This window comes from Mytilus edulis, chromosome 1 (genome assembly GCF_963676685.1).
Source record: "Mytilus edulis chromosome 1, xbMytEdul2.2, whole genome shotgun sequence".
Lineage (NCBI taxonomy): Eukaryota > Metazoa > Mollusca > Bivalvia > Mytilida > Mytilidae > Mytilus > Mytilus edulis.
This window is the reverse complement of record NC_092344.1, coordinates 98,101,825-98,113,341: the sequence shown is the minus strand read 5'-3', so window position 1 is coordinate 98,113,341 and position 11,517 is coordinate 98,101,825. Positions and strand designations below refer to the sequence as shown.

Below are 11,517 nucleotides of genomic sequence, written 5' to 3'. Positions count from 1 at the left end.
TTCTACGATTGTGAAAATGAACTGGCGTAATAGGAAGATAATTTCGACGAAGTAGAATCCTGTCTGTATTATTATTTACAGGTAAGGAAACATGTGAGAATATGTATCGTGTGATGTTTTAAAATTTAGTGTCCTTAACCTCCAACATAACGTCCAATAAAATTTAAGTATGATGTATACAAGCTGAAGTCCCGCCTATCTTAATTACCATGCTTGAGCAAACATTGATACAAACAAAGCAATCAAGCCAAACAAAGATTTGTCTTGCTAGCATTAATGTAAAAGCTGTAAAAGACACTCGAAAATGAAAGACATACTATATTTAACTCTGGATTAAAATTACTTCAAAAAAGGATGGATTTATTCTGCCATATTTTGAAATTTTTTTCAAAATGCCTGATACTTGTAAAAGACTGGTACTAAATTTTAAAATAAAATGCTCTTAGAATGTTTTCAAGCTATTCAGCAGAAAGAAAAAAAAATAATCACAATTAAAATGGCATTCAACAACTTGATATTCATATTAAAAACAAAGATATTTTTATTTTTTTATTTACACAGTTTTATAAAAACAAATAAATATGAAACTATACAACAACAATATTTATATAAACAGCATCAATATTTACAGGATATAAAAAACATTTTTTTTTTTAACTTGACATGTATATTAACATACATGTTTATAAAAAAAATCTGTCACAACACATAATGAATAAGTACTCCTTCAAGTTAACATTATTGGATTGTTAAAATTGCAGTGAACACATATGTAGACCATGCATCTCATCTTCATCTAGGGAGATTCTTGATCCTAAAAAAAAACCCAGAAAATGTAAGTACATGAAGCATGAATTATACTTTAGGATTATAACCCTTGAAGGATTAAAATTGGGATTTTCAGCTCATATGATGGCCACAATAATTGTTTAATTATACCTAAGCTGAATTTAGGAAGTCAGCCGTAAATAAAGAAAACACTATTTATTTGTTACTTGATGCAAAGATATTTTTTTTTTAAACTATCTAACTGGCAACTGGATTTTATGATGTCATCTGTCATAATATGACCTTATTCTGCTATTTGTTTGAATTTTAAGAATTCTAGAATGTGTATGCTATAATTAGTAATCAAGTAGTAAAAGTTTGCATTTATTCTTTAGTCTGTTCAAATGACTTTCTACACAAACTAGAAGAAATATTCAGTTAAGCAACAGATACTAGAATACTGAAAGTATAAACAAACATTGATTCTTGTTTTAAGAAAAAACTGCCTTTTAAAGATGCAGATTTTTATTATCATGTATTCAAATTTTCTGAACCTACCAGCACTACTTCTGGAAAAGCTGATGTTGTTGAAATAGTGCTGTTTAAACTTTCTTCATTTTCACTGCCAACATTTCTGTCTGAAAGTAACAAAATCAGATAAATTCAGTATAATGTATTGTCAAGAAATGTGATACAATTTGATCACTATAACCAATTGAAGTGTTTATTTTGAATAAAACATGAGGATATTAATAGGAAAATAGGGTCCAACCATACATATTTGACAACTATGTAAAACAGGCAAATATTGTTTATGAGTTTTCCAAAATCAGTGCTCCTTACCAACCGGGGCATCACTGATTTATTTCTATATAAGAAAATTAGTAACAAAAGCTATCACTCAGCACTGGCATTAACCAAAATTCAGGAAACTGGATATATTTAATGGCAGAAAAAAGTTATGCAGCTTTTTTCAGTCTTTGAAAGTTTGAGGACCCTTGTAACAAAAATTAGGAGGGAGGGAGGCATAGATTTCCAGTTATTAAAAATATCCTCATTTTCCAGTGCCAGCACAAAATTCAGACCCTTAAATCTGGTCATAACACTACAGATTCTTCTTATTGTGTTGAAATTTGTTTTCATCCTTAATATGCATGAAATATTCACCACTGGACATTAAATTAGCAATCAATATGGTAAATATACAACTTGTTTGAGTTTCAAAACAAGTGGAAATATAATACCTTGATTTGATACAACTGCTGGCATACATGATGGTACATTAATACATTCTCTCACTTGGAAGCTCTCTCCTGTAAACAGTAATGTTATATAAAATGGAGATGCTTCATCTGTGCTGCATGTTTTAAACACAATTCAAAGATATATTATATAATCTGATATCTGACTGAATAACATCTGAAGTGTGTTTGTTTGATAGAAAATTATTTTTTGTTTTCAAATGAAAGGGTCAATAAGTGACCTTACAACAACAACTTTTGGTTAGGTGTATTTTAATGCCTATTTCTTTCTGTTGCATGTTTTCCATACCCTTCGAACAAAATCATGAATATTTAATAGAAAGATGCATTAATTTTGAATTTGATACACATTTGAATTAAACTTGTTGGTCCATGCATGTGGTCAACGTGGTCTGAAGACAAGCAAAAATCATCCAAATTTCGGAAAAATAGTTAACATTATTTTCATCATTTATATGTTTTGCAGTAAAACTGATATCAACAATCATCATTGCTGATTGAATTTTTCCAAGGCTGTTTAATTTGTATTTGCAAGATAGTGTTACACACTTAAATGCCAATCTTTAACGTTGGCGAAAATATTTCTCTAATGATAACTATCACAAGGTTGTAAAAAACGAGTTCTCTATGGAAATGTTTCGTATGTGATTTGGTGTCATTTCAACCACAACCCGAGAAAAAGACTTTAAATTCCTTTTGGAACACCATTCAGAAAAGAATCACAATGGAAACGATTTGGTGTACTCATTTTTCTAAAACATGACACAAAATTACTGCGTAGAATGTAGCATGAGATCCTTGAGACCAATGGCGGCACTTTTACAAAATATGACAAATATTCTCAAGGACAGTTGACATCAGAGGAGATTTTTATTTTCATAAAACTTTTTTTTTTTTTTTTAACTTTTGATTTTTATTACCAGCAATTACAACATATACATGACCTACATACAAAATAATACATATAAGATAAATACAATGTCATTTTTATAAATAAATCTTAATTGGAAATATTTTACATTTTCTATATATTTTCTAATATCTGCAATCTTTATTTCTAAAAAAAGGTCCACCATATTGAAAATCGGTATATACCAAATACATCGTCAAATTGCAGCAAGGACAACACATCATTGGTCAATGGCCTTTATAACGTAGACATTGGGAGAAACTCGATGGTCACGTGTAACTACCATCATATATTTTCCCTTTATGTTCTTTTATAGACAGCTGATTTTGCATGTGTACATTTTTTGGTAGTATTACTTAAAGGTACTGAAATAGTACCTCCTACATAATTAGTGTATTTTAGTTCTTAATAGCCAAGACCACAATATATGTATCACTCAATCCAGAACTCAACTGAAGATAAATAAAGGTTTAGCTTTAGCTTACCTTTACAGCTTTCTTGTCCTTGTTTAGGGACTGGACATAAACAGGCCCTTTGTCGGACCTGCATTGAATTTAGACCAGTACATGTGGCTGTGTATTTAACTGATTTTGACACCACTGCGGATCATCTACAAGATTCAATCATCTTGGTTTAATATATCATCGTATTTTTGTATCATTCTGTTATAATTTGGCGAATAACCTATGATAATTTCGTATCCAACCATAGATATTATATATATATTTGCGAAAGCAAATTTACAGATCTAACATTGTTGGGTTGATGTTTAGACGAGTTGTATATATATATATATATATATATATGATTCTACAAAAAACATCTTTGATCTAATTATACCTCAAAATGCTGGAATGAAATGAAAGAATTAATTGTATTCTGTGGCCTAAGAGGTGCATTTCCAAATTTGAATTTTTACTTTGGCATCTTTTCTGAATGATCTATTGGTATTGATTTGTCAAACTATATGAGAAGAAATGATTTTCACTTTCATTTGATAGAAATTTTGTGAAAAGTCACTTTTCAGGTTAAATGCCTAAAATGTAGCTTTTTCACTTTTTTCACTATTTTTTCAAAAACAGCATGCTTAATTTCTCTCTGACAGTTTTTTTCTGATATCTATTTGTGTTTGTGGTATTTATTTCAGTTGTTTAACTTATTTGTGAACTCTGAACACAAAAAAAAAGTAGATAAAAACATAAAAAGAGTGCAAAATGTGCTGTTTTAATAGTCTAAGTCTAACGGTCAGTATACGCAGCAGGTGAAATGTGAGTTCTATGCACTTAAAAGTTGTATTCCAAAACAGATTGCACTGAACCTACATCAAAAACACTTATTACTGATTGCTGAACCATTTCTGTTTCACAGACTACCTTTACTTTCTTCTGTTGGATAGCTAGTGGTTTAAATATTGGCCTTTTGAGGCTGACATTTCATTCAGTTTTTAAACAGTAAAGTTAATAAACTTTGCATCAGACCATACTGTCTGCATATATAGTTGAAAGTGACAGTCTTGTTACATCCAGGCTCCATGTTTTATCATATCTGAGCACAGATTTTAGCAAAAAGAAGTATATCTCCATCTCCATATCATTTATATGCTTTTAAATATGCAAATGTGGGAACGGCCTAAACTGGCAATCTGTTTTTTTAAGCATAACATTGCTAAAGACCATTTTATCCACATGCGTTATGCTATTTGAAACTTATATTTCCATCAAAAGTACATTTATAACCTGTTAAAGTTTGTTTGATACTTAACAACTTCAGAAAATTGTGGTAAGTGAAAAATATTACATTTGATATAAGGCCTCACCCTAATTGAAAACCTCTATTTTTTTGGCACAGGCTCATATAAAATTAACTTCTGGCCATTTTGCATAAGTCTGATACATGAAATATGCTTTCTGTTGCTTTAAATAGATGTTAACTTATACATAGAGACATTAAAAAGTGTTAGTTTTGGTATCTTTTGGTTTTTAGAAGCTCAAATTTGATAGTTTTAATTGTTCTAATTCAACGCCACAATTCAGCACCCAAAATTCAGATATAAAAAATGCCACATTTTTTTTATTTGGTATCATATGGCTTTGAAACTTTGTAACCTGTTTATAATATACTAAGCTTGAATCATGCCAAGTTTTATTAGAATTGTCAAGTTTTAGGCCCCTAATAGGCCCAAGACCACAATTAATGACCCCGCTTTTCGTTGTCCACGAATATAGTTCTTTTTAATTAGAGTGTATTTTTCCTTAATTTTTTTTCTTTCTTCCTCACTCATTCCTTAAATCTTTTTGGGTGGAAATGAAAGAAGAGAGGTCAAATAAATTTTTGGAGGTTGTATTTTAACTGATTTTGATATGGAATGAGTGATTAGGTCAAGTGCAAAAAGGTGATATTTACAGTTTTCGGAACATCTCTTGACTTGTCAATAGGGGTATGGATGTGTATTGGCTAAATTTGTAAAAGTGATTGCTTCAATCTTTCTGAATTTTGGATATATATTTGGACTAGGACAATACATTACACACACAAAAAATTGGACAAAAGTGCATGGTGCAATTTTTTTAATGATGCAAAAGGTTATAAAGAACTGATAGAGGAATTAATTGTGGTCTGTGGCCTAAGAGGTGCATTTCAGCAAATTTAGAATTTTTACTTTGGCATCTTTTCTGAATGATCTATTGGTATTGATTTGTCAAACTATATGAGAAGAAATGATTTTCACTTTCATTTGATAGAAATTTTGTGAAAAAGTCACTTTTCAGGTTAAATGCCTAAAATGTAGCTTTTCACTTTTTTCACTATTTTTTCAAAAACAGCATGCTTAATTTCTCTCTGACAGTTTTTTTTCTGATATCTATTTGTGTTGTGGTATTTATTTCAGTTGTTTAACTTATTTGTGAACTCTGAACACAAAAAAAAAAGTAGATAAAAACATAAAAAGAGTGCAAAATGTGCTGTTTTAATAGTCTAAGTCTAACGGTCAGTATACGCAGCAGGTGAAATGTGAAGTTCTATGCACTTAAAAGTTGTATTCCAAAACAGATTGCACTGAACCTACATCAAAAACACTTATTACTGATTGCTGAACCATTTCTGTTTCACAGACTACCTTTACTTTCTTCTGTTGGATAGCTAGTGGTTTAAATATTGGCCTTTTGAGGCTGACATTTCATTCAGTTTTTAAACAGTAAAGTTAATAAACTTTGCATCAGACCATACTGTCTGCATATATAGTTGAAAGTGGACAGTCTTGTTACATCCAGGCTCCATGTTTTATCATATCTGAGCACAGATTTTAGCAAAAAGAAGTATATCTCCATCTCCCATATCATTTATATGCTTTTAAATATGCAAATGTGGGGAACGGCCTAAACTGGCAATCTGTTTTTTTAAGCATAACATTGCTAAAGACCATTTTATCCACATGCGTTATGCTATTTGAAACTTATATTTCCATCAAAAGTACATTTATAACCTGTTAAAGTTTGTTTGATAACTTAACAACTTCAGAAAATTGTGGTAAGTGAAAAATATTACATTTGATATAAGGCCTCACCCTAATTGAAAACCTCTATTTTTTGGCACAGGCTCATATAAAATTAACTTCTGGCCATTTTGCATAAGTCTGATACATGAAATATGCTTTCTGTTGCTTTAAATAGATGTTAACTTATACATAGAGACATTAAAAAGTGTTAGTTTTGGTATCTTTTGGTTTTTAGAAGCTCAAATTTGATAGTTTTAATTGTTCTAATTCAACGCCACAATTCAGCACCCAAAATTCAGATATAAAAAAATGCCACATTTTTTTATTTGGTATCATATGGCTTTGAAACTTTGTAACCTGTTTTATAATATACTAAGCTTGAATCATGCCAAGTTTTATTAGAATTGGTCAAGTTTTAGGCCCCTAATAGGCCCAAGACCACAATTAATGACCCCGCTTTTCGTTGTCCACGAATATAGTTCTTTTTAATTAGAGTGTATTTTTCCTTAATTTTTTTTCTTTCCTTTCCTCACTCATTCCTTAAATCTTTTTGGGTGAAATGAAAGAAGAGAGGTCAAATAAATTTTTGGAGGTTGTATTTTAACTGATTTTGATATGGAATGAGTGATTAGGTCAAGTGCAAAAAGGTGATATTTACAGTTTTCGGAACATCTCTTGACTTGTCAATAGGGGTATGGATGTGTATTGGCTAAATTTGTAAAAGTGATTGCTTCAATCTTTCTGAATTTTGGATATATATTTGGACTAGGACAATACATTACACACACAAAAAATTGGACAAAAGTGCATGGTGCAATTTTTTTAATGATGCAAAAGGTTATAAAGAACTGATAGAGGAATTAATTGTGGTCTGTGGCCTAAGAGGTGCATTTCAGCAAATTTAGAATTTTTACTTTGGCATCTTTTCTGAATGATCTATGGTATTGATTTGTCAAACTATATGAGAAGAAATGATTTTCACTTTCATTTGATAGAAATTTTGTGAAAAAGTCACTTTTCAGGTTAAATGCCTAAAATGTAGCTTTTTCACTTTTTTCACTATTTTTTCAAAAACAGCATGCTTAATTTCTCTCTGACAGTTTTTTTCTGATATCTATTTGTGTTTGTGGTATTTATTTCAGTTGTTTAACTTATTTGTGAACTCTGAACACAAAAAAAAAGTAGATAAAAACATAAAAAGAGTGCAAAATGTGCTGTTTTAATAGTCTAAGTCTAACGGTCAGTATACGCAGCAGGTGAAATGTGAAGTTCTATGCACTTAAAAGTTGTATTCCAAAACAGATTGCACTGAACCTACATCAAAAACACTTATTACTGATTGCTGAACCATTTCTGTTTCACAGACTACCTTTACTTTCTTCTGTTGGATAGCTAGTGGTTTAAATATTGGCCTTTTGAGGCTGACATTTCATTCAGTTTTTAAACAGTAAAGTTAATAAACTTTGCATCAGACCATACTGTCTGCATATATAGTTGAAAGTGACAGTCTTGTTACATCCAGGCTCCATGTTTTATCATATCTGAGCACAGATTTTAGCAAAAAGAAGTATATCTCCATCTCCCATATCATTTATATGCTTTTAAATATGCAAATGTGGGGAACGGCCTAAACTGGCAATCTGTTTTTTTAAGCATAACATTGCTAAAGACCATTTTATCCACATGCGTTATGCTATTTGAAACTTATATTTCATCAAAAGTACATTTATAACCTGTTAAAGTTTGTTTGATAACTTAACAACTTCAGAAAATTGTGGTAAGTGAAAAATATTACATTTGATATAAGCCTCACCCTAATTGAAAACCTCTATTTTTTGGCACAGGCTCATATAAAATTAACTTCTGGCCATTTTGCATAAGTCTGATACATGAAATATGCTTTCTGTTGCTTTAAATAGATGTTAACTTATACATAGAGACATTAAAAAGTGTTAGTTTTGGTATCTTTTGGTTTTTAGAAGCTCAAATTTGATAGTTTTAATTGTTCTAATTCACGCCACAATTCAGCACCCAAAATTCAGATATAAAAAATGCCACATTTTTTTTATTTGGTATCATATGGCTTTGAAACTTTGTAACCTGTTTTATAATATACTAAGCTTGAATCATGCCAAGTTTTATTAGAATTGGTCAAGTTTTAGGCCCCTAATAGGCCCAAGACCACAATTAATGACCCCGCTTTTCGTTGTCCACGAATATAGTTCTTTTTAATTAGAGTGTATTTTTCCTTAATTTTTTTCTTTCCTTTCCTCACTCATTCCTTAAATCTTTTTGGTGGAAATGAAAGAAGAGAGGTCAAATAAATTTTTGGAGGTTGTATTTTAACTGATTTTGATATGGAATGAGTGATTAGGTCAAGTGCAAAAAGGTGATATTTACAGTTTTCGGAACATCTCTTGACTTGTCAATAGGGGTATGGATGTGTATTGGCTAAATTTGTAAAAGTGATTGCTTCAATCTTTCTGAATTTTGGATATATATTTGGACTAGGACAATACATTACACACACAAAAAATTGACAAAAGTGCATGGTGCAATTTTTTTAATGATGCAAAAGGTTATAAGAACTGATAGAGGAATTAATTGTGGTCTGTGGCCTAAGAGGTGCATTTCAGCAAATTAGAATTTTTACTTTGGCATCTTTTCTGAATGATCTATTGTATTGATTTGTCAAACTATATGAGAAGAAATGATTTTCACTTTCATTTGATAGAAATTTTGTGAAAAAGTCACTTTTCAGGTTAAATGCCTAAAATGTAGCTTTTTCACTTTTTTCACTATTTTTTCAAAACAGCATGCTTAATTTCTCTCTGACAGTTTTTTCTGATATCTATTTGTGTTTGTGGTATTTATTTCAGTTGTTTAACTTATTTGTGAACTCTGAACACAAAAAAAAAGTAGATAAAAACATAAAAAGAGTGCAAAATGTGCTGTTTTAATAGTCTAAGTCTAACGGTCAGTATACGCAGCAGGTGAAATGTGAAGTTCTATGCACTTAAAAGTTGTATTCCAAAACAGATTGCACTGAACCTACATCAAAAACACTTATTACTGATTGCTGAACCATTTCTGTTTCACAGACTACCTTTACTTTCTTCTGTTGGATAGCTAGTGGTTTAAATATTGGCCTTTTGAGGCTGACATTTCATTCAGTTTTTAAACAGTAAAGTTAATAAACTTTGCATCAGACCATACTGTCTGCATATATAGTTGAAAGTGACAGTCTTGTTACATCCAGGCTCCATGTTTTATCATATCTGAGCACAGATTTTAGCAAAAGAAGTATATCTCCATCTCCCATATCATTTATATGCTTTTAAATATGCAAATGTGGGGAACGGCCTAAACTGGCAATCTGTTTTTTTAAGCATAACATTGCTAAAGACCATTTTATCCACATGCGTTATGCTATTTGAAACTTATATTTCCATCAAAAGTACATTTATAACCTGTTAAAGTTTGTTTGATAACTTAACAACTTCAGAAAATTGTGGTAAGTGAAAAATATTACATTTGATATAAGGCCTCACCCTAATTGAAAACCTCTATTTTTTGGCACAGGCTCATATAAAATTAACTTCTGGCCATTTTGCATAAGTCTGATACATGAAATATGCTTTCTGTTGCTTTAAATAGATGTTAACTTATACATAGAGACATTAAAAAGTGTTAGTTTTGGTATCTTTTGGTTTTTAGAAGCTCAAATTTGATAGTTTTAATTGTTCTAATTCAACGCCACAATTCAGCACCCAAAATTCAGATATAAAAAATGCCACATTTTTTTTATTTGGTATCATATGGCTTTGAAACTTTGTAACCTGTTTTATAATATACTAAGCTTGAATCATGCCAAGTTTTATTAGAATTGGTCAAGTTTTAGGCCCCTAATAGGCCCAAGACCACAATTAATGACCCCGCTTTTCGTTGTCCACGAATATAGTTCTTTTTAATTAGAGTGTATTTTTCCTTAATTTTTTTTCTTTCCTTTCCTCACTCATTCCTTAAATCTTTTTGGGTGGAAATGAAAGAAGAGAGGTCAAATAAATTTTTGGAGGTTGTATTTTAACTGATTTTGATATGGAATGAGTGATTAGGTCAAGTGCAAAAAGGTGATATTTACAGTTTTCGGAACATCTCTTGACTTGTCAATAGGGGTATGGATGTGTATTGGCTAAATTTGTAAAAGTGATTGCTTCAATCTTTCTGAATTTTGGATATATATTTGGACTAGGACAATACATTACACACACAAAAAATTGGACAAAAGTGCATGGTGCAATTTTTTTAATGATGCAAAAGGTTATAAAGAACTGATAGAGGAATTAATTGTGGTCTGTGGCCTAAGAGGTGCATTTCAGCAAATTTAGAATTTTTACTTTGGCATCTTTTCTGAATGATCTATTGGTATTGATTTGTCAAACTATATGAGAAGAAATGATTTTCACTTTCATTTGATAGAAATTTTGTGAAAAAGTCACTTTTCAGGTTAAATGCCTAAAATGTAGCTTTTTCACTTTTTTCACTATTTTTTCAAAAACAGCATGCTTAATTTCTCTCTGACAGTTTTTTTCTGATATCTATTTGTGTTTGTGGTATTTATTTCAGTTGTTTAACTTATTTGTGAACTCTGAACACAAAAAAAAAGTAGATAAAAACATAAAAAGAGTGCAAAATGTGCTGTTTTAATAGTCTAAGTCTAACGGTCAGTATACGCAGCAGGTGAAATGTGAAGTTCTATGCACTTAAAAGTTGTATTCCAAAACAGATTGCACTGAACCTACATCAAAAACACTTATTACTGATTGCTGAACCATTTCTGTTTCACAGACTACCTTTACTTTCTTCTGTTGGATAGCTAGTGGTTTAAATATTGGCCTTTTGAGGCTGACATTTCATTCAGTTTTTAAACAGTAAAGTTAATAAACTTTGCATCAGACCATACTGTCTGCATATATAGTTGAAAGTGACAGTCTTGTTACATCCAGGCTCCATGTTTTATCATATCTGAGCACAGATTTTAGCAAAAAGAAGTATATCTCCATCTCCCATATCATTTATATGCT

General features: G+C 30.7%; 1 protein-coding gene across 1 annotated transcript in view; it reads right to left on the bottom strand.

Moving 5' to 3' along the window:
- Nucleotides 1-538: 538 nt before the first annotated feature.
- Nucleotides 539-11,517, bottom strand: part of LOC139496814 (coadhesin-like) — a gene marked incomplete in the record, with an annotated part of 65,361 nt that continues 54,382 nt past the window's right edge. The window contains 4 exon segments of the mRNA XM_071285117.1: nt 539-814; nt 1,327-1,406; nt 2,013-2,081; nt 3,426-3,512. Coding sequence (XP_071141218.1) covers nt 797-814; nt 1,327-1,406; nt 2,013-2,081; nt 3,426-3,512 — 254 coding nt within the window.